The sequence below is a fragment of the Hyperolius riggenbachi genome, chromosome 2, assembly GCF_040937935.1.
Source record: "Hyperolius riggenbachi isolate aHypRig1 chromosome 2, aHypRig1.pri, whole genome shotgun sequence".
In the NCBI taxonomy this organism is placed as follows: Eukaryota; Metazoa; Chordata; class Amphibia; order Anura; family Hyperoliidae; genus Hyperolius; species Hyperolius riggenbachi.
This window is the reverse complement of record NC_090647.1, coordinates 29,755,435-29,779,839: the sequence shown is the minus strand read 5'-3', so window position 1 is coordinate 29,779,839 and position 24,405 is coordinate 29,755,435. Positions and strand designations below refer to the sequence as shown.

General features: G+C 47.0%; 1 protein-coding gene across 2 annotated transcripts in view; it reads right to left on the bottom strand.

Moving 5' to 3' along the window:
- RAB6A (RAB6A, member RAS oncogene family) overlaps positions 1-18,250 on the bottom strand; it is a 70,580-nt gene extending 52,330 nt beyond the window's left edge. The window contains exon 1 of one of the 2 annotated variants that reach the window (XM_068266588.1): positions 18,034-18,250. In XM_068266588.1, the coding sequence (XP_068122689.1) occupies positions 18,034-18,103 (70 nt within the window). In that variant the 5' untranslated portion in view covers positions 18,104-18,250. The remainder of the gene's footprint in view (positions 1-18,033) is intronic. The other variant, XM_068266587.1, reaches the window with a different exon arrangement.
- Between the last annotated feature and the right edge of the window lie 6,155 nt (positions 18,251-24,405).

The window sequence follows — 24,405 nt, the reverse complement described above, 5'->3', positions numbered from 1 at the left end:
TCAAGCAAAGCATCAGCAGCCAGCCCAGCCAAGGCCACCAACACAGGCTGACAAAAGCCCAAATAAAACAGACTATAGAAAGCTGCAAGGAACGATACATAGAGGAATGGAGATGTGACATAAAGAATTCCAAGAAACTCGCTGTCTATCAATCACTACAGAGGGAGTACACAATGGCTCCATATCTGGGGAGGCTACATCACCACAAAGACAGACAGGTCTTGAGTTTGTACCGTCTGAGCGCCCACAGCCTGGAGATAGAGACAGGGCGGCACAGACAGACATGGAAGCCCCGGGAGGAGAGACTGTGCAGACAATGCGACCAGGAGGTCTTGGAGGATGAGGCCCACTTCCTGCTACACTGCAGCAAATACGCACCTGTGAGGACCGCCCACTTCCAGAGACTCTCCGCCCACATCCAGGATTTTACCTCCACAGATGAGGAGCGGAAACTCTACATCCTACTGGGGGAGGAGGAAACAACCGTGCAAATAGCTGCCCGATATGTCACAGTCTGCCACCAACTGAGAGGAACATGATACCACATGGACTGTATTCCCCCCCAATACCCCCCTATGGACTGTATATCCCAGTCCCCCATGCTGCCCCTTACATCATCCACACACCTATGGACTATATACCCCAACTCCCTATATCCTTCCCTATTCCCACAACCCCCCCCCCCCCCCCCATGTTAATGTTTTGTCTTGTTCTGCTTTGGCAATGCTAAATATATTTGGTCCTGCCAATAAAGCTTTTTTGGATTTGGATTTGGGAAAGCGGGATCAGAGAGAGAAGAGTGTAGGAAGCATAGAGGTGTGCAGAGGGGAAACACGAGAGATGACTGGAGGTGATGAAGGGGCAAGAGAGATGGGGGGGGGGGGGGGGGGTATGTGGAATTGGTGCTTTTGTGACCGAATGTGGCAGAGAAAGAGAGCAAGCAAGAGTTAAAGAGTGTTATGCGCGGTACACTCCAATCAATTTTCTGTTCACATCTATGGAAAATCGATCAGAAATCAGATCGGACATGCTGGAAATAATCGATCTGACAGTAAATCTGCCCAAAAAAATCTCATTGTGTGTACCGGGCATTAGGGCTGGAGCACCTTTACAAGTGACAGGTTATCGGCAAAGTGCTATGGTAATAGAGCCTTACGAAAGAGAATGCAGGCAAAATCCTATTCCCTCAAAAACGCTTAATAGCTGAGACATTAGCGGTGCAAAATCGCAATTTGTTTTGCGCTGCTGATCTCTTTGGCTGCAGTAGTATGTGAATCACACGCCTAAAATGCAGCAAATCCAGTCGCACTACAGAGACATTTGATCTGCATGCTTATTCAGGGGCTGTGGCTAAACGTATTAGAGGTAAATGATCAGTAGGACAGCCAGGCAACCTGCATGGTTTAAAAGAAATAAATAAAAAGAAATAAATATGGCCGCCTTCATATGCCTCCCACTAAAATTGCTGGCCCTCATCACAGACTCAATCATTAGGCAATGAGATGAAACTCTACATCTAACTGGGAGAGCAGATAACTGGTGACAATCGCTGCACACTATGTCACATCATACTATAGACTAAGACTGGGGAGGAGCTACGGAGCGACGTGTAACGCTGGCTGGACGCAGCTAGTGTTTCCCTACAGCGCGGAGTGGCTTGTGCGTGTCTAAAGCGCGCGGTGAGCGGCGGTTTTGCAGCGTGTACGCACACATATACCCCCTCAAGCCTATGCACAGTTCTGCCACACGCTGTGACCCCTATAACATCATTGAAGGGTCTTTTTGTCACTCCTTTTTAAAGTTGTATGTTATCCATTTTACTGGTCAGCTGACCACTGTTTATGGTGTAATCCACCTAATTTTTACAATAAATAAGCACTTTTACGCTATGGAAGCCTCTCCTTATATTTACAGACGACAGTGAGCTGTTGGTGATTGCCGGTTGGAGGCAGAGGGGTGGCCTTATACCCCAGAAGTGATATCGGGGCGATATTAGGCCGCACCATCCGGTGAGTTGCTCTATGGGGGGGGGGGGGAAGAGACCCATACATGCACTGCTGAAATTGATGGACTATTTATGAGCGCTACTATCAAATCTGTTTAATATACTATAGACTAAGGGGAGGAGTCCATGGTGACAATCGCTGCACACTATGTCACATCATACTGTAGACTAAGTGACAATCACTGCGCGCTATGTCACAGCATGCTACAGACTCGGGAGCATAATTAAACTGTAATCCTAAAAATATCCAGACAGCTTACCCATTATACCACCCCCACATATACCTTATACGTATACCTTATCCTCCCCCACACCCCAAGACTCAGACCTTTTTTCATTTGATTAGGCAGACTAGAGAGGAAGATGGAGAGGGAATGGATGAGTAACGTCAGGGAGGGGACATCCTCTGGAGCTCCTGATAGCCCTGGGAGAGGCCATGTCACGCAGGAAAAGGTGTCAGCGATGTCATACTGCTCCTGCCAGACCAAAGTACAAAGGATTACAAGGGATTTAGCAGTCTGTGAAGTAACTTACTGTTTACTTTGGTTTAGAGCACTTATCTGAAATGAGGAAACTAACAGGTTATAAACATGTCTATGCCAAAGACATAGGTGAAGGGTTACACACAGGCTCTGGAGTGGACCTGTCACTGCTGTGCCACTAACGCATCACAATCAGTTACTATCTGGAGAGGACCTGTCAATGGCGCATCACGATCCGTTCCCAGAAGACAGACCTTAAATGGACTATGGAGCAAACCAGAGACAAATAACCTGAATAGCACCGTTGCAAAGATAACTTCCCTGCATGAGGATGCAGACTTGCAGTTCACAGGAAGTAGCTGTGCAGCATGAGGATGCAGACTTGTAGTTCACAGGAAGTAGCGGTGCAGCGTGAGGATGCAGGCTTGTAGTTCACTGGGAAGTAGCAGTGCAGCGTGAGGATGCAGGCTTTCAGTTCACAGGAAGTAGCAATTCAGCGTGAGGATGCAGGCTTGCCATTCACAGGAAGTAGCAGTTCGGCATTAGAATGCAGACTTGCAGTTCACAGGAAGTAGCTGTGCAGTATGAGGATGCAGACTTGTAGTTCACAGGAAGTAGCGGTGCAGCGTGAGGATGCAGGCTTGCAGTTCAGCGTGAGGATGCAGGCTTGTAGTTCACTGGGAAGTAGCAGTGCAGCGTGAGGATGCAGGCTTTCAGTTCACAGGAAGTAGCAATTCAGCGTGAGGATGCAGGCTTGCCATTCACAGGAAGTAGCAGTTCGGCATTAGAATGCAGACTTGCAGTTCACAGGAAGTAGCTGTGCAGTATGAGGATGCAGACTTGTAGTTCACAGGAAGTAGCGGTTCAGCGTGAGGATGCAGGCTTGCAGTTCACAGGAAGTAGCAGTTCAGCGTGAGGATGCAGGCTTGTAATTCACAGGAAGTAGCAGTGCAGTGTGAGGATGCAGGCTTTCAGTTCACAGGAAGTAGCAATTCAGCGTGAGGATGCAGACTTGCAGTTCACAGGAAGCAGCAGTTCAGCGTGAGAATGCAGATTTGCAGCTCACAGGAAGAAGCGGTTCACCGTGACAATGCAGACTTGTCGTTCACAGAAAGTAGCGGTGCAGCATGAGGAGGCAGACTTGCCGTTCACAGAAAGTAGCGGTTCAGCGTGAGGATGCAGACTTTCAGTTCACAGGAAGTAGCAGTTCAGCGTGAGGTTGCAGACTTTCAGTTCACAGGAAGTAGCAGTGCAGCGCAAGGATGCAGACTTGCAGTTCCCAGGAAGTAGCAGTGCAGCGCAAGGATGCAGACTTGCAGTTCCCAGGAAGTAGCAGTGCAGCGTGAGGATGCAGACTTGCAGTTCACAGGAAGTAGCAGTTCAGCGTGAGGATGCAGGCTTGCAGTTCACAGGAAGTAGCAGTTCAGCGTGAGGATGCAGACTTGCCATTTACAGGAAGTAGCAGTTCAGCGTGAGAATGCAGACTTGCTGTTCACAGGAAGTTGCAGTTCAGCATAAGGATGCACACGTGCAGTTCACAAGAGGTAGCAGTTCAGCACGAGGATGCAGACTTGCAGTGCACCGGAAGTAGAGGTTCAGCTAAGACCACAGTCTGCTCACAGGACGCTAGTGGAGCACTGGAGGACCTAAAGGCTCGTACACACACTAGATTAATGTGACATGACAAGGACCCGGATCCCTCGAATGACATTACTGGGCTAAGGCTGTGCAGACACATAGTTAGGCCATAGGCTGATGACACGTTCTGCTGCAATGCTGATGTTCAATAGAGCGATACAGATGTGATGTCACGTGGTGAGCGGGGCAAGCTGGGAGTACAAAACGATCGGCCGAATTGATCCTCCTGGCGGTCAGGGGCTGCTGTACCTATGCCTGATTATTGGCAGAAGCAGTCATCTGCTGCATCAGCCTCGAGTCTGTATGTGTAGGTACATGGCCACAGCAAACACCGCAACACAACAGATTTCTGAAAAGATGAGGATTTACATTAACATGACAGCGTTGAGAAATCGCCTAGTTCAGTTGTTTTGTGACGGGAATTGGCGACCTCTGGATCTGCTATACTTCTGGGGGTGCTAATAATGTGGCTGCTCGTCTTCAGCAGGGGCCGGAGATCAGATGCTTTCTATAGGAGGATAGATCCAGGAAAACAGCTGCATTCAGAGAGGAGACATTATCAGTCTAACAACTGCCAGGAATTCCACAGAGCTGCCGGCTGATACTTTATGTAATGCCGACTCATGCCAATCACCAGTCAAACAACAGGATCAGCTCGGCCCTGCAGGGCTCCTCGGCCCGGCCGCTCAGGGCTCCTTAGCTTGGCTGGACGTCTGACCGAGCTGACTAGGAATTTTGCTCTATATACATACTGATCTCCTAACAGTGCCGCTCTAGCTAAAGCTCCATCTACACCATACGATTCTTTGTCCGATTTGATTCAATCTGACATGTTTGATTCATGTTTCAATTCAATTTGCCATTGTTTTGAATCGGAAATTGAATTGAATCATAAATCGGAAATGTCGGATTGAATCGAATCAGTAAATCGAACAGGACATATAATCATATGGTGTAGATGGGGCTTAAAGAGAACCCGAGGTGGGGTTCTGACAATGCTATCCGCATACAGAGGCTGGGTCTGCCTATACTGCCCAGCCTCTGTTGCTATCCAGATCCCCCCTAAGTTCCCCCTGCGCTCTGCTATCCCCTGTAAATCACAGCAGTGCTGTGCAGGCTGTGTTTATCTCTGCACTGTCACTCTGCGTGCTCCCCCCGCCTCCTGCATAGCTTCGGTCCCCGCCTGTGTCCTTTCCCTCCAATCAGCGGGGAGGGAAGGGACGCAGGCGGGGACCGGAGCTATGCAGGAGGCAGGGGGAGCACGCAGAGTGACAGTACAGAGGTAAACACAGCCCGCTGTGACACACTGCGTGTCGGCAGCGTGGCTGTGATTTATGGGGGATAGCAGAGCGCAGGAGGGAACTTAAGAGGGACCTGGATAGCAACAGAGGTTGGGCAGCATAGGCAGACCCAGCCTCTGCATGCATATAGCATTGTCAGAACCCCACTTCAGGTTCTCTTTAACACCTATCCATAGAGGCCCTTCACCCACTGACCCAGCTGGAAGCATTATGTCTAGAGGGCACCTTGGACATACTATGTGTGACGCTATGTGTGCTGGACCAATGCTATGTCTCCACCAATCAGACTCAGGAGATGGCTCCAATACCACAGCCCCACTCCAACACAACGCCTTGTCAGTAGGCTGACTCTGCATCTGTACAGCCTCGGCCCAGCGAGGTGGTCACAAAGCCGTTCGGGTGACATCAATCCAGCGTGTGTAAGGGGCTTAAAGTGAACCTGAAGTGAAAGTGATATGGAGGCTGCCATATTTATTTCCTTTTAAGCAATACCAGTTGCCTGACTTTCCTGTTTATAATCTACCTCTAATACTTTTAGCCATAGGCCCTGAACAAGCATGCAGCAGATCAGTGTATTGTCAGATTTGACAAGATTATCTGCATGCTTGTTCCTGGTGTTATTCAGACACTACTGCAGCCAAATACACCAGCAGGGCTGCCAGGCAACTGGAAATAACAGGAAATAAATATGGCAGCCTCCATATTCAGGTTCACTTTAAGATCTGTACACACGCTAGAGACACGTCTTTCAAAAGATGTCCCACACACGACACCGATATTCCGTTGTCCACAAACGACTCTTCCATACAACTACATTTCAGACTACCTGCATGTCTCCTGTGATGATACACGCATGTACTGAGCCGACTACAGGATATGAGCCCAACTGTCGCTTGAGTTGACCCGCCAGTAGGATTGGCAAAATGACAGCTATTGGTTGCTCACCGCCATTTAGCTATATTTTTTGCAGCACTTGTCATTCAATACAGTGAAATATAGAAATGTCATTCGGACACTTCAAACCACTCTTGTATAGCGTATGCATGTAGCTTTAGCTGCAGAAGTCTCATTGGACTATCAGATGTTCTATAGATCTCTGTGCTTGGCCTTTGCGCTGTGGTTGGCTCTCCTCCCAGCATGCCTCAGTATACACGCATTACTCAGCGCAGTGTTAGTAGAAGGGGCCTGCGCTCTGCCCCATCTGACAGTGATAGATCCGCCACACTCCCAGCATGCTATTATCACAGTGAATAATTGATAGTGATCAGTCAGCATCCATCCAGCCAGATCCCTGCAGAGTCCTCCAGCTCTGGCTATAGCTGCAGAAAGATCCGGCCACAAAAAAAAAAACGCACTGAGCAATGCTGCAGACACTGAACTCATTGTGTCTGTGTGCAGAGCAGTGCTGTGTCTACCAGCTAACACAGGGGACTGCTCACATACCACAGCAAAGAGGGCCTGTCACTGTACAGCCAGACCAGCGCTGTGTATGCCAGCTAACACAGGGGACTGCTCACATACCACAGCAAAGAGGGCCTGTCACTGTACAGCCAGACCAGCGCTGTGTATGCCAGCTAACACAGGGGACCCCTCACATACCACAGCAAAGAGGGCCTGTCACTGTACAGCCAGACCAGCGCTGTGTATGCCAGCTAACACAGGGGACCCCTCACATACCGCAGCAAAGAGGGCCTATCACTGTACAGCCAGACCTGTGCTGTGTCTGCCAAGTAACACAGGGGACCACTCACATACCACAGCAAAGAGGACCTGTCACTGCGCAGCCAGACCAGCGCTGTGTCTCTGCCAGCCAGACTGCGAGCAAAGAGGACCTGTCACTGTACAGAAGGACTAGTGCCGTGTCTTCCAGCTGTAACAGGGGACCACTCACATACCACAGCAAAGACGTCCTGTCACTGTACAGCAGGACTGGAGCTGTGGCTCCACCAACCAGACTGCCAGCAAAGAGGGGCTGTCACTGTAAAGCCAGACCAGCGCTGTGTCTCCCCCCCCCCCCCCCCCCCCCCCATCCAGACTGCCAGCTGACACAGGGGAAGGTTCTAATACCACAGCAAAGAGGGCCTGTCACTGGACCGCAAACTGCGAGAAAGCACCTAGAGGAGGAGCTGAGGAATTATTTTGCCCCTCCCCCCCACTTTGCCAAAGTACTATAATAACTTCTTAGGCATAATTAACTGAAAATAACATATTAAAAGCATATAAAACAATGCCTGCGCTGGAACATTAAGTTCTATAATATATGGTGAAAGTCGCGCAGGAAGATCTGCATAAAAATAAACAGCTGGATGAAGTTAATTAAGGCGGTGCACTAATTACACAGGCTGTAATTACTGGCATTCCGCAGCAGCGTGCACTCCCCTCTGCACACACAGAGCCGGCCCTGCCAGTATATACAGCTCAGCACCTTCTGAGGAGAGCGAGCGTCAGCATGTCTGCCAACCAACACCAGGCCAGGCACAAAGACAGAGAGACACACACACACACACACACACACACACACACACACACACACAGCTCAGCACCTTCTGAGGAGAGCGAGCGTCAGCATGTCTGCCAACCAACACCAGGCCAGGCACAAAGACAGAGACACACACACGGCCCTGCCAGTATATACAGCTGAGCACCTTCTGAGGAGAGCGAGCGTCAGCATGTCTGCCAACCAACACCAGACCAGGCACACACAGAGACACACACACGCACAGAGACAGACACGCGCAGAACCGGCCCTGCCAGTATATACAACTCAGCAACTTCTGAGGAGAGCAAGCATCAGCATGTCTGCCAGCCAACACCAGGCCAGAGACACACACACACACACAGAGAGAGACAGACAGACACACACACACACACACAGACGGCCCTGCCAGTATATACAGCTCAGCAACTTCTGAGGAGAGCAAGTGCCGGCATGTCTGCCAGCCAACAGCAGGCCAGACACACAGACAGTCACACACACAGAGACAGTCACACACACAGAGACAGTCACACACACAGAGACAGTCACACACACAGAGACAGTCACACACACAGAGACAGTCACACACACACAGAGACAGTCACACACACAGAGACAGTCACACACACAGAGACAGTCACACACACAGAGACAGTCACACACACAGAGACAGACACAGAGACACACACACACACAGACACACACACACACACACACACACAGACACACACACACACAGACACACACACACACACACACACACACACACACACACACACACACACACAGACACACACACACAGACACACACAGACACACACACACACAGACAGACACACACACACACACACACAGACACACACACAGACACACACACAGACACACACACAGACACACACACAGACACACACACAGACACACACAGACACACACAGACACACACAGACACACACACAGACACACACACAGACACACACAGACACACACAGACACACAGACACACAGACAGACACACAGACAGACACACAGACACACACAGACACACAGACACACACAGACACACACAGACGGCCCTGCCAGTATACACAGCTCAGCACCTTTTTTTTCGTTACAGGTTACAGGTTCTCTTTAACGCAGGACCGTATAGTAATTGTGTTTATTCTTAAAACACACTTACAGCATTCACTGCAATAGTGACACAATGTACACTGCTATCCCTGCGATCAGCAAATATGTGCAGGAGAAACCCAGACTGAGCCGTCCATTAATCCTTGGAGTTAAATCGCAGACACAAAAGAGGGGCTTGTTTATTAAAATGCAGACAGAAAAGCAGACTATTTCCACCATGTGCTAATCTGCAACCTGACAAACCCACACAGCCATTGTGCTCAATCATTTACAACCTATTCTCTCTAAATAAAGAAATAATAATAACAAAAACAAGAAACTAGAACACGGCCATTTGTTTTAATCTCGGGTAAGGTGGCCACAAACGAAATACAATTTTTTATATTTACAATTTGCGAAGCTCAATATGTTTTGATTGATTGTAACGTTTTAAAAAGCTGATGTATCACACATGTCCAATTTTCCCTCAATTCTGTAAAAAAAAAAATTAAAAATTGAAAATTTGCTGGGTTCTAAACATCAAGAAATTGACAAATCTATTCATCTTCTGAAAAATGTGTACAGTAATTTCCACTGCTCCTGATCGAGATGTAGTTAAAAAAACCTGGAAATACGATCAGTCTTCATTCTAGGAAAAAAAGTTGCATTCTACTTATCTGCACAACTGATCGTTTATTGAATTGCAATGAAATTGGATCTTTTTATTGTATCGTGTGTCATCGCCTACAGTGGAATTTGTATCCCTTCTAATTTCTATTGGGGCTAGACAAATCCCTCCTTAAAGCGTGATTGTCACCAAAAAAAATACAATTTCAACAGCAACTGGTCTGAGTGTATGAAGTGATAAAGATGCTAATCCTGCATTCAAAACTTTTTCTGCTGATTCTGAACCTTTTCCACTGCACAGCTGAAGCGCAAAAATCGCAAATCGCTAGGGTTGTTACTTTGTCATAGAAATCATGAGAAGTATTTTACACTATAGTGATTCGATTTGGAAATCGCAAATCGCAGTCGCTTTCTGGAGCGAATTTTAGAGTGATAATGCAATGCAAATAAAAAAATGCAATCTCATAACAGAATTAATGAAAATCGCAATTGCTGGCATTTGTGATTGCGATTGCTAGCGCGTTTGTGCTGGCTGAATCGCAAAAACGCAAACCGCTAGCGATTTTACAATCACTACGGTTTGCTTTTTAACATAGGAATCGCGGTAGGTCATTTCCACTACCGCGATTCGTTTTTTACTTGATCGCGATCGCGCCGCGGAGCGACTTTTGCCGCGATTTTGCTATGCAGTGCATAGCATAGCAAAATCGCGGCCACGAACGTCGGGGAATCGCCAGTAATTGCGATTCAGCAATCGCTAGCGTTCAGCGTGAACGCTAGCGATTGCAAGTGGAAAAGGGCCCTTATGGTTTGGAGTTATCACATACTTTAGAAGCACTGGCCCTTTAGTAGTCAGTGCCAAACAGTTGAATGTTGGGGGGGGTTATCTATAATATATTCCTCCTCTTCCATTTGTTTCCCTGCCTAACTGCCTATCTGAAACACGATCTTCTGCTCACTTGTGTTTACTAGCAAGGCTGAGGTGACTCAGCGATTGGAGGAGAAAAGAAAAAAAAAAAAAAAAAAAGACAGTGCAGTTCCTAGTACCTCAGTGGGAGTGTCTGAAGACTCTGGGAGGAGGGCAGCTAATGAATACACAATGAGCCAGAGAAGGGATGGGGGAAAACAAGAGTCAGGGAGGATATGATGTCAGCATTAGCTTAGCAAGATGGCCACTGCCTAGAATAGGATTTCCTGCTTTTCCTTTATAAAATTCACAGGAATCATTATGTGGATAGCACAATACATCTGTTATGTAAGTAGAAGTAGTATTTATCTACTTATATATGTGTTTTTTATTTCTAGGTTAGCATGGATGTCACTAAAATTTACAACTGGTGCATCTGTTTCAGTCTTCCTTCAATTGTCAACCAACCCCTAAGGGCCTGTTTGCACTACATACGGAATCTGCAGCGTTTCCCCGCAAGCGCGTTGCGCGGAGAAACGCTGTGTATACCTGTAATGACTTGCATATTTCTTCAGTACACACCTGGACCCCTAAAACCCTGCATGCTACGGCTAAGTGAATTGGGCTGCGGCTTTTCAGCAATATGGGAGCCACGGCAGAAATAGGAAACGGACGTGGCTCTTAGCGGAAATAGCCCCTATAGGTGCCCATTAACAATGCAATTTTAGCAAATGATAAACCTTCCAATGGGACTAGATAGTGTTCATGGTGCCAATTGACAACAAACAAACAATCAATTCATTGATCGTTCCATCAATCTGTTTTTGTAGTCCATTCCATTTGAAAGAATCGGATTGGTTATATTTTTCATCCCATTTATACGCCCAATTTTGAACAGAAAATCAGAAAAATGAGTGGAATTTAGATTAGGCCTGTCAGTAATAATCGATTAGACCTGTTGATCTAAAGTTAAACTGCATGGTGCGCTACACCATTTGATACAGTGCAACGCTAAATGCTGATCTCCCACCGCACCTGATTAACCAAACACTTCCATACAATCCGATCAAACCTGCTGTAGAAAATTGATGGGTGTATTGCTGGGTTTACACGATATGTTTTGTTGTAAGAATGGTTCCAATAGATGCCTTCGATGATAAAGTTCCGACATGTCCGATGTTTCCGCTCAATTCGTTTGTCATAGTAGTCAATGGAAAAAAGATAATAAAAACGAGTGGAAGATAAAAGAATCGAGCAGAAAATCGCATGGCTAATAAAACGTGCGCCTAATCGAATGCAGAAAACGTATCGTGTAAACCCAGCATTAGGGCCCTTTTCCACCAGCGCGTTTGCGCTGGCTGAATCGCAAAACCGCAAACCGCTAGGGATTTTACAATCGCTACGGTTTGCTTTTTAACATAGGAATCGCGGTAGGTCATTTCCACTACCGCGATTCGCTTTTGTCGGGAACGCGAACGCGCGGCGGAGCGATAATTGCCGCGATTTTGCTATGCAGTGCATAGCATAGCAAAATCGCGGCCGCAAACGTCGGGGGAATCGCCGGTTTTGCGATTCAGCAATCGCTAGCGTTCAGCGTGAACGCTAGCGATTGCAGGTGGAAAAGGGCCCTTAGGCTTGCTTACCTGCCTTGGCCTAGTACCTCTGATCTATGGATATGGACAGGCTGATCACAAACAACTGATAATTGTCTCTGTGATTGTGTGTGCTGAGTGATCAGCAATCAGACATGCTGGTAAATATTGACTGGTCATACACACGTGGTATTGTGTGAAGATGTAAACATGCGATTGACATACAGAAGTTACTTGTACATACAAGGACTGGACAAAGGAGTCTCTGTACATCACTACAATAATCAGGCATCCCCCTCATTGCTGATCTGAAGGGTAGATTAGTCTTGGGATTATTTGGGGAACTGACTGACTGTATGAGCCACTGTCCTATCCTACTTCCTACTGTCCTATCCTGCCCATACATGCACCAATTATGTTCGATTTCTGGCAGATTCGATCACTCTGACCAAATCTACATTCCATCCATTCCAATGTCCGACTGGTTTACATTTTGACTGCAAATCAATTGGACAGGCCAAAAAAAAAATCTCAAGTTGATTGGGGGTGAGGTAGGAGCAGTGGTAGATCGCCAGGCCATAGCATTGCACTCCATGCAGCTGTGCAATACTGTGGCTCAATCTATTTTCAATCATTTCCTGCTGAAATCACTTACACTTGGGGCGTTGTGTGGCGACCAGTGGCAGGACAATTTCTAGTAGATAAATTGCTGTGCAGTGTGTGACCAGGTAAAAGATCCTTCTCTGATCAGATTTCACCATATCTAAAGCCCCATCTATACGATCCGATTCTTTGTGTGATTCGATTACGATTCTATTTACGATCTGATTAAATCAGACATGTCCGATCGGGACTCGATTTGCCGTTGCAAAAAAATGGCAAATCGAATTGAATCAAATCCCGATCGGACATGTTGGATTTAATCGGATCGTAAATAGAATCGTAATCAAATCGCACAAAGAATCTTATCCTGTAGATGGGGCTTAGTGGTCAATCTGGCCATAGATTAATTGTATAGCCAGCTTAAAGGGGAGCTGAAGAGAGAGGTATATGGAGGCTGCCATGTTTATTTCCTTTTAAGCAATACCAGTTGCCTGGCAGCCCTGCTGATCCTCTTCCTCTAATACTTTTAGCCATAGCCCCTGAACAAGCATGCAGCATATCAGGTGTTTCAGACTTTAAAGTCAGATCTGACAAGACTAGCTGCATGCTTGTTTCTGGTGTTATTCAGATACTACTGCAGAGAAATAGACCAGCAGGGCTGCCAGGCAACTGGTATTGATTAAAAGGAAATAAATATGGCAGCCTCTGTATACCTCTTACTTCAGTTCCCCTTTAAAGAGAACCCGAGGTGTGTTTAAAGACTCAAAATGCAGAGTGCAGGGGAACCTTAGGGGGGTTTGGGATAGCAACAGAGGCTGGGCTGTATAGGCAGATCCAGCCTCTGTATGCAGGTAACATTCTTTAAACACACCTCGGGTTCTCTTTAAAGTAAACCTGAACTATTGCACAGGACCGAAGAAAAACAGAGAAATGCACCCTATATGTATTTAGAGTTTATTATAATTCCCCCTCATCTGTGACTAATCACAACTTTAATTTGATCTCTTAGCCGGCTGCCTCGGCAGAGCATCTAATTTGTACACACGGGAAGTTAATATGCCTGCTTCCATGAAAGCAGGAAGAAGAGACACTGTAGATTTATTGCAGGAATTGTATCAGCTGTAAAGGCACGTACGCACGCCTGATTCCTTTAAACGACGGGGCGACCTTTCTGCCGACAGTTTCCCTGTGTGTACAGTCTGTCGGCAGGCTGATGAGGCTGGTTTTGACTGAACCGCTCGGCTGATCAGTCAAAATCAGCCTGCCGACAGACTGTACACACGGGCAAACTGTCGGCAGAAAGGCGGCCCCGCGGGCGGGACTGATGACCAGTCATTTGAAGGAATCAGGCATGCGTACACGCCTTAAAGAAATGTTTTTTTTTCTTTAAAGATTATTATGCTGTTGCTTATCTCTTAGAGCAGAGAGGAAGTTCTGAGTTCAGGTACACTTTAATAATATTGTTTCTCTAATCTCCCAGACTTACAACAGCCTTTTCAGACAAACACAATCATTTTGTTTCATGAGAACCTTCCTATTTACATAGCTACATTTTGGGTAAGTTATCGGTTTGCTGGGGTTTGATGAATTGGCTGCTAAACCTTTTTCTGTAAGCCCCTGAGCTATATATTTATTTAAGTATTTATAAAGCTCCAACATATTACGCAGCGCTGTACAGAGTATATTGTCTTGTCACTAACTGTCCCTCAGAGGGGCTCACAATCTAATCCCTACCATAGTCGTATGTCTATGTATGTGTCGTGTAGTGCATGTATCGTAGCCTAGGGCGAATTTAGGGAAAGCCAATTAACGTATCTGTATGTTTTTGGGGTGTGGGAGGAAACCGGAGTGACCGGAGGAAACCCACATAGACATGGGGAGAACATACAAAGTCCTTGCAGATCTTGACCTGGCTGGGTTTTGAACCAGGGACCCAGCGCTGCAAGGCGAGAGCGCTAACCACTACGCCACCGTGCTGCCCGTACTTCATATTAATTTCTCTTTCTATTAACAATACAATATTTTTTTTTTTTATCTCTGGACCCCTGCTAAGAGATACATTTAAAAAAACAACAAAAACATAATATTGGTTTCTTTTTCCCAAACTCAGTCCCTACAAACAGATTGCTCGACTTTATTTTGCAACTAAATAAAAAAATAAATCAAAGGCTATGTAGTTTAAGTGTATTATTGTTATTATGTACTTATAAAGAAGTAGCATCTTCTGTTGTAGTTTACGGAGTACACTGAATAATTCATGTCAAATATCCCTCAGAGGGTCTCATAACCTTATGTCCCCAACACAGTGCAAAGGGGCCCATACACTGGTCGATTTCAGACATCGATCGATCAATTCAATGGAATTGATTCGAAAGATTCTATTGAATCAGCCGATCGATTTGCAGGGAATTTCAATTGATTTGATCTGACAGGATGGAAAATCTAGGTAGATCTGCTGCTGGCAACAGACCCATGGAGTTGCATTGGGTGTAATGGTCCAATAATGCATTTAGATCTATTTCATTCTGAAATCTATTGGAAATCTGTCCCTAGTGTGTGGCACACATCAGATAGATTCCTGTCAGATTGGACTTGACAGGCATCTGACAGAAATCTATCTGATAGTCGCATCTGCTGACGATCTGGAAGTGTATGGCCACCTTAAGGGGGTTCTGTGGAGGGTTTTAAAAACAAAAAAACTGACACTTATCTGTGGCTTCTATTGGCCCCCTGCGGCTGTCATGTCCAGTGCTGTCCTCCTACGATCCCCCGCTCCCCGCTGCTGGTCCCTAGTTTAATTATTTGTCTAATACAATTGCGGCTGCGCGGCCACGCTCTTGCTTGCGTCTATGGGCGCTTACGGCGAAGGCGCAGTATGTGGTTTTCTCGTACTGCGAGGTTTTCTCATACTGCGCCCGCGCAGAAAGCTCCCAGAGACGTTAGCGGGAGCGTGCAGTAAGTCTATTTAGACTAATAATTAGACCGAGACCGGCAGCGGGGAACGAGTGACCGGAGGATGACGGCGTGGGACATGACAGCTGCAGGGGGCCGATAGAAGTCCCAGGTAAGTGTCAGTTTTTTGTTTTCAATACCCTCCACAGAAGCTTTTTAAAGTGGCCATACACTAATAGATGGGCACCAGATAGATCCACTCAAATCAAATCTGGCCCGAGAGGGATTGAATCCTGCCACACAGTAAGCACAGATCAGCATAAAATCTATTGACCATCTGTGTCACATGGTATACACTAGAGGCCAAACACTAGAGGTACTGAGGCAAGTACCTTACTCGACCACTAGAGGCCTCTAGCATTTGTCATGTGACACACTCACCCCAGGGTAGAAGATACAGTGGGGAGCTGCCGTCCCACCACTGATGGAGCAATATCTTCCATGTACTTGGTCCAGAAATCGACCAGTACCATTTGCTGCGTTGACTCCTAGCAGACTCGATCACAGCAATCAGATCATCGTCGGGAAAGACTGATAAATGTATGGTCGCCTAAAGTCCCAGTTTTAGGGTAAACTAATTAACGTGCCAGTATGTTTTGGGAAGGAAGCTGGATTGCTCACAGGATACTCATGTGAACACAGAAAGAATATACAAACTCCATGCAGATAGTTTCCCGGGCCAAGATTCGGTCCTGGAATTCTAGAGCTGCAAGACAAATGCTATCCACTACACCAGCATAATCCCATGGAGAGTTTACAAGCTACCTCTGCTTACCCATCTGGATAAGTGACTTATCTCTATAAATAATAGATTTACATGCAATCTTATGCTCAAAATTACCACTTCAAAAAAATCTGCAAACTCCGGTAAATGGAAACCAGGCCTGTCATAAACTCTTTACAAAGCTTCATTCACCACTTCATCATATGTAGGCAATCTCTGGGTATTTATCAGATACTGGTAATGAAGAGTAAGATAGGAGGGGGTAGTGGGCAGCAGTGGCATAAGCATGGTCTGGGAATATATGGTGGGGGAGGAGAGAGCAGTGGTATTGGGGTGATCTGTAGGGAGTCTTTGCATATATGGTAGGGATAACAGTGGAATAGGGATAATGTGGGGTAGCAGTGATATATGGAGAGTCTGGGAATAGATAGTGGGGTGGAAGGAGGAGTAGCTAGCAGGGAAGTCTAGTGTGATGAAAGGCAGACAGCACAGGTTTAGTGGTGTCTGGGGACATGCTTGGTGGGTAGCACTGAAATATGGGGAGCCTGGGGACACAAGGTGGGAGGAGAGTGAGCTGTGGTATTGAGGTGATCTGGGATAACATGAGGGATGTAGCAGTGATAAAAAGGGGGCATTCTGGGGATACACAGTTGGGGACTAACACTGATATATGGTGCGGTCCTGAGGATACAAAGTGGGGGGAGAGAGCGCAGTAGTATTAGGGTGATCTTACATAACATGAGGGGGTGTAGCAGTAATATAAAAGGGGGTGGCCTATGGATACATGGTTGAGGGGTAGCACTGAAATATTGGGGGGTCCTGAGGATACAAAGTAAGGGGAGGGAAAGCAGTGGTATTGGGGTGATCTGAGATAACATGAGGGGGTGTAGCAGAAATATGAAAGGGGGTGGTCTAGGGATACATGGTTGGGGGGTTAGCACTGATCTACAGAGGGTGCCTGAGGATACAAAGTGGCGGAGGGGGGCAGTGGAATTTGTGTGATCTTGGATAACGGTGGGGTGGGGGATAACACTGGAGTGATAAGGCAGGCAGGACAATTAGTGAAGGGCCATAGGGGATGCGGGGAGATTAGGGGGTGTAACATTGATATGTATGGGGGATCTGGGTTACCATGAGGGGGGGGGGGGGGGTAGCTGTGATGTCTGGAGTGAGATGTCAAGCAGGCAGCAGATGTACAGAGGGCCTATAGGGGATGCAGGGTGGTAGGCTGGTGTGTGGGGGGCCATGGTACAGGAAATGGGGGGGGGGGGGGGTTAGCTGTGATGTCTGGAGTGATATGACAGGCAGACAGCACAAGTATTGGGGGGGGGGCTATAGTAGGGTGATGAGCTGGTGTGTGTGGGGGGGCCATGGTACAGGAGATGCGGGGGGGGGGGGGGGGGGGTAACACTGATATGTATGTATGGGGGGGGGGTGAGTTACTATGAGGGGGGGGGCTGTGATGTCTGGAGTGAGGTGACAGATAGGCAGCACAGGTATAGGGGGCGTATAGGAGAATGGGTTGGTGTGTGGGGGGTCTGTGGTACAGGTGATTGCAGGGGACACAGCAGCACAGTGTATGAGGCGACAGCCCCTCCCGCATCCGGCCCGTCACTCACCGCTCTGCTCTCCCAGGAAGACCAGCTTGAATTTCCTGAGCGGGTTGCCGAAGTCTCCTCCGGAGGACATGATGGCGGCTGCGGGGGAAGGAGAGGCGGGAGGGGGCGGCCTGGGAACCGGGGACGTCGCTCGCTGCGGAGAGAGCCGCTTCCCGTGACCTCTCACACACACCTGCTAGACAATCCCCGCCCCTCTGCAGCCTACACACACTCAGCCCAGCCCTGCAGCGCCTCAACGGCCGGGGCTTGTCTCCATAGCAACCGGCTGGCTGAACCACTCAGCAGGCTGCGGGCCTAGCCAATCAGCGAGGAGAGGGCGGGGCTGAGCGTCCAGCGATAGAAACCATAGAAAGTGTGGCAACGTGTTCGGTGACGTCATTTCCGGGAGTGCCAGCTCACAACTTTTCCTCCTGAGCCGACAGCTGTCAATATAAATAAAATATTAAATAAATAAAGTAATATATGAAATAATAACTGCATTATGAAAAATAATTATAGAAATAAAATATTTATTACAATAAGAAACATTACAAGACCATAATAATGCCATTCTGGCAGCATTACACAGCAATGCTGAGCTATTGTCCTACTGTATTCTCTCTTCTTTTTAACATTCATCTTTGATCCTAAAAATAACCCAAATTTAATTATATATGAGGCATGTATGGTGGTCATGTCCCAACCTATCAGGTGTCACTGCTACTGATCCAGAGCAGTGATTGGCCCAATAACGGTGCCGTGGTCCCACCCGAGAGACCATCGGCACCAGTCAGCAAAAGGAGCATTGGGTGGCTGTGATTGACCAGTCTGGTGCCAGCACCCCTGCCTGATTTAGCGACTGCCTGCAGCTACAGCGGAGAGGGAAGCCTCATTGGGACCCTGAGGCTGCCGCTTGCCCCTACCGAGGTGAGTACCCCCCAGGGGAACTCTTTTTTTGTTACAGGTTCTCTTTAACCAGTACACTACCCAGCCACACTTGGCAAAGACAGCCACGGGGGCCTGTATGGGTATATGATACTGGGCAGGCGTCCTGCACAGTGTGGACACGCTCCTTCGGAGACAGGAGCGGGACCAGGGGCATTGCTCAACAAAGCCCTTGTTGACAAGGTGTTGGTGGTCCCTTCACTGGATCAGTGGAGGCAAGGAAGAAGCCTATGGAGGATCTGGAGGCTTCACTCTACCAAGGTAAGTAGCGAATTGGGGCACTTTTTTCCCTACAGGCACACTTTAACAATTTACAGGCAAGAGTGTGAGCAAAATTACTTTTTAATTGCCCATTCTGACTAACTGGGACACTAGGCAGGCTGAATAACACTGTTTTCAGTACTCAAGATAGAGAAAACAAATGTCATTTTTCAGTGTTAGGCTATGCTCCGGGAGTCAGTGGGCACGCACGGTGATGAAATGATGATGACTTGACGTTGGACGCCGGCAGCCCAGGAGGAGTCGAGGAAGGTGATCGCGCTGGTAATCTTCTTTCTTCTTCCACTTGGCTGCACCGCGCGTCACCAGCTCCCTAGCAGTTATGTCCTTCTGCCTGTGCCCCCCCTTCTTCTACTTGCCGGTCTATTTGCTGGCCAAGAAACGGCCCTAGTTAGATAGGTTGGCGCCCCCAGTATAGGCTAGAAAGGTAGGAGCCCCCAGTATAGGTTAGATAGGTAGGTGCCCCCAGTATAGGTTATAGGTAGGTGCCAGCAGTATAGGTTAGATAGGTAGGTGCCAGAAGTATAGGTTAGACAGGTTGGTGCCCCCAGTATAAGTTAGTTAGATAGATAGGAGTCCCCTGTATATGTTAGATAGGTAGTTGTACCCCCCATGGGTGATGGAGGGGGAGCCGCGGCCTCACTGGGACTCAACCAGCCGCGGGGAGGGCGGCCCGACTTTTCCCTCCCTTCCTCTCCACCGGGGCTGCCCTCCGTGCTTCCCCCTCCACTGCAGAGTAATGGCAGGGAAGCCTAGAGGAACTCACCTTCCTGCTGTTCCAATCACCGCTCGCTTGCAGCTACGGCCATGCAGAGGATACCTGCGGCAAATAAGCGGTGATTGGAACAGCAGGAAGTTGAGTTCCTCTAGGCTTCCCTGCGCTAACTCAAGTGAAGGGGGGAGCACAGAGGGCGGCCCCGTTGGAGAGGAGAGGAAAGGAGGGAGAAGTTGGGCCACCCTCCCCACAGCTGGTTGAGTCCCATTGAAGTTGCGGTTCCCCCTTCCATCACTGCGCCCCCCTCCCTCACAGCACTCAGGGCGGCTGCACGCCCCTAAAAATAGTGCTGCTTTTAGGTCTCGTAAAGATTTATATTAACTTCGCTCCTCACAGGAGACCCTTTTGTCCTGTAGCTTGGTCACCTCCTCTCACTCTTGCATCCAGGACTTCTCATGAGTGGCCCCTCTTGTTTGGAACTCACTCCCACAGCCTGTCCGTCATGCTCCAAGCCTGGAAACCTTCAAACGTACTCTAAAAACACACCTTTTCAGACAAGCCTATAAGTTGCTGTACGTAGTAATCGGAGGTTCACTGCCTCATCCACTAACATCTGTGTCTCCTTCCCTTCACCCATTGTTTCCACCCCACTGTCCTCTAGATTGTAAGCTGGCAAGGGCAGGGACTTCCTGAGATTATATCGTCCTACATAACATGTCAGTGCCAAAGTAGCCTACAGCTAATTTGAGGGACGTCAATTAACTTTTTATTATGTTTGTGCAATATAGGAAGAAACCCAAGCACCCAAAGGAACAACATTTCTAGATACAAACTCTGTGCAAACAGTGCCCTGCCAATACATGAAATTATTATTATTATTTTATTTATATAGCGCCAACATATTCCGCAGCGCTTTACAAAGCACAAAAAGAGGACAAGGGGAACATAGATACGCTAACAAAATGTACAACAGAGTTCCAAGCAGCACAAATATTGTGACAAAAACAGTAAACATTAGGAGGATGACCCTGCCCTTGCGAGCTTACAATCTAATGGGTCTAATGTGAATACAGCGGCGCTGTGAAGAAACGCGGAAAAGCCCCCGCATGGATGCAGGAGCAGGCGGCTGTTTCCGCGGCTGGCATAGCGGAACGCGGAAGAACCGGTTTGCGCGCACAGGCCTGCTACTGACGGTCTGACCAGGGGCGGGGAGGCCACCGCATGTGCAGATAGCGGTGCGCCTCACCCCGCGTGCAGGCCAGCAGAGACATTGCAAAACATGACTGGTGTGGCTGGGACTGATAGTCCACACGGGTTCAGAATGACGCGCGCGCTGAGAGGCAGAGTTTATATGACAGCCAGAAGAAGGTCAGCTGACCAAGCTGGTCAGCTGACATCTCCACCACTTTTCATTGGTCCAGCACTTTAGGGTGGTGCTGGAGAGCGCTTTAGTATATATACTGGGTGCTGGTCATTCTCTGGTTGTCTGTCGTTGCGATCACTACGTGGTAGCACTCAGACCTTGTCTGTATCTGTGTTCTAGCATAGTTTCCAAAGGTGTTGACATCAAGGAGTTCACACCTTAGCATTAGGAATATTGAATTGTATTATTTGTTATGACCTTCTGCCTGCCTGACTATTCCTCTGAACTCTGATCCTGTACCTTGCTATTTCTGATATCCTGTTGCCAATCTCTGCTCGTTCCTGGACTCTGTATCTGCCTCCTGATTCTGTACCTCGTTATTCTGATTCTCCGTTGCCTGACCCTGCCTGTTATTGGATTCCGTATCTGCCTTCTGATTCTGTACTTTATTTGTCTGTGTGTTGACGACCTGGCTTGGCCGACCTTGAGAACTAGCCTTACTTTTAGAGGTAGTTCCCAGATCTGTTAGTGACACCCGCTCATTGGTGTCACTCACGCTCTGTCCTTCCCACATTCTGCTTAGCTCCTCCCCCGGGAGAGTCTAGGCTTACGGAAGGAGCATACTACTGTGCAGTATTCCTTACTGCCTCTGTACCTACTCCTTAGGTACAGTCTACTGTGTTACTGTTACACCCAATCAATCACTTCTCTCTCAGGTGTCCAGAGGTTAGTAGATATATCTGATTATCGGTGATACTGCAGATCACCGGTAATCAGACCCTCTCTGTGTTACACCGGCCGTTACAGGCGCCCAATGCTTCAGCCAGCAATCAGCCTGGTGGAGTGACACGGCCAAGTGCATTATTCTGTAATGACACGTCTGTACATCCTCCACCGAGGGATCATATCCCGATCCCATATCCCGGTTCCTGGTTTTAATCCCAACCAGGGCACTATCATAGCTCTCAACTGTCCCTCTTGGGTACTCAATCCCACTGTCCCTCTTTCAGACCTGATGTACAGATATGTGTAGCTATTTGTATTCTTTTTTTTTTTTTTTTACTGAAAAAAGGTGTTTTATTGACTATAAACTTTATTCTGATCCTTTAAATTGATATACAGTATTTCTTATTTATTTTCAAATGTTAACATAAAGAAAAATGAACCAGGATATAAAGGACCAGTGTGGTTTGAATTATAAAACATCATCATTTTTATATGATATCTTAATGGTATACGTGACTAGGGGTGCGGCGGGGGCGTGGTTGGGGGTGTGGCTTAAGCGTCCCACTTTCCTATCTCAGAAAGTTGGGATGTATGCTATCTGCAAGGATTTTGTATGTTCTCCCCGTTCCTCTGGGCACTCCAGTTTTCTCACACATCCCAAAAACATAAAGATAAGTTAATTGGCTTCCCCCTAAATTGACTTTATCATATGACTATGGTAGGGAATAGATTGTGAGCCCCTCTGAGGGACATCGTGGATGTAATAATTATAAAATGGCTTCTTTTTAGGCACTCCAAGCTCTGCACCTTGGCTACCCAGACTCTGCTTTATTTGATCTGAGGAAGCGGACTGTGCTCCACGAAACGTGTTATAATTTTTGTGTCTGATAATTAAAATTTCTTTCCTATATTGGCGTTGCCCCTTCTTCTTAGAGGTAAGCCATTTTATAATTATTACATCCATGGTTATTTTTTGGGGCGCCTTCTCCCTCCCAGTGATACTGTTTACAGCCCCGTAGCTATTAAAGGTTTCTGTCAATTGTTTGTTTTTTGTACCCAATCGTTTTTTCTGGAGTGCGACCCATACATTTGAAGACAAAGCGCCCGAGTGGGGACGGGATTTCCACACTGGTTTTTATACTGTGGTTGCTGGTCTTGCAACCCACCTTTGTGAGTACCTCATCACTTTATGTTTATCCAGAACTTGACATTAACCACTTCAGCCTTCAGTCGTTTTCCCCTTATGCATCCGAGCAATGCTCATCTCCCATTCATTAGCCTATAACTTGATCATTACTTATCACAATGAACTGATCTATATCTTGTTTTTTCCGCCACCAATTAGGCTTTCTTTGGGTGGCACATTTTGCTAAGAGCTACTTTACTGTAAATGCATTTTAACAGGAAGAACAAGAAAAAAACTGAAACCATTAATTATTTCTCAGTTTAAAACCCACGTATTGTATTTGCCTATGGTAATAGTCCCGGGTATTACACCGTTTAAATTATGTCCCTATCACAAAGTATGACAACAATATTTTATTTGGAAATAAAAGTGCATTTTTTCCATTTTGCATCCATCACTATTTACAAGTTTATAATATATATATATATATATATATATATATATATATATATATATATATATATATATATATATATATATATTTCATCTTTACATGCATATCTAAAAAGTTTAGACCCTTAGGTAAATATTTACACTTTTTATTTTATTGTAATGTTTTTTTATTTATTAAGCATTTTATTTGGGTATTTTTGGGAGGGTGGGATGTAAATTGTAATTTTTTTTATGTAAATATGTGTTTATTTTATTTTTTTACATGTAGGTGTAGTTTTACTATTTGGCCAGAAGATGGCAGCCATGAGTTTGTTTACATTACGTCACATGTATGTAACATGTACGCCCAGCAGAAAAAGCGACGGCTTCTCTCGGAATCCTCGCTTTTTCTGCTTCTTACGTCTCCCTTACGTCCTGTAGGGGGACTTAAGAGGCAGAAAAAGCGAGGCTTACGAGAGAAGCCGTCGCTTTTTCTGCTGGGGAAAGGGATCACTAATCGGGCACCATAGCCCGATTCATTGATCACTCAGCTAACGAACCGCGGGCCTTGAGTGCGTGTGCATGCGTGCGATCGGCTGCGGCAGCACACATGGCCTTTTGGACGTAGCCTCTATGTCCAGAAGGCTTAAATGGTTAATATACTACACCATAAGGGGCTTCTGGTCTTTCTCTGTTTTTCCTGTATCCATAAGAAGTCTTGGGACTCCTGGACTACACACCTCCTCACCCACCGAGGGACAGTTAAGTGACAAGACAATACACTCTGTAGTACAACGCCACAGAAGA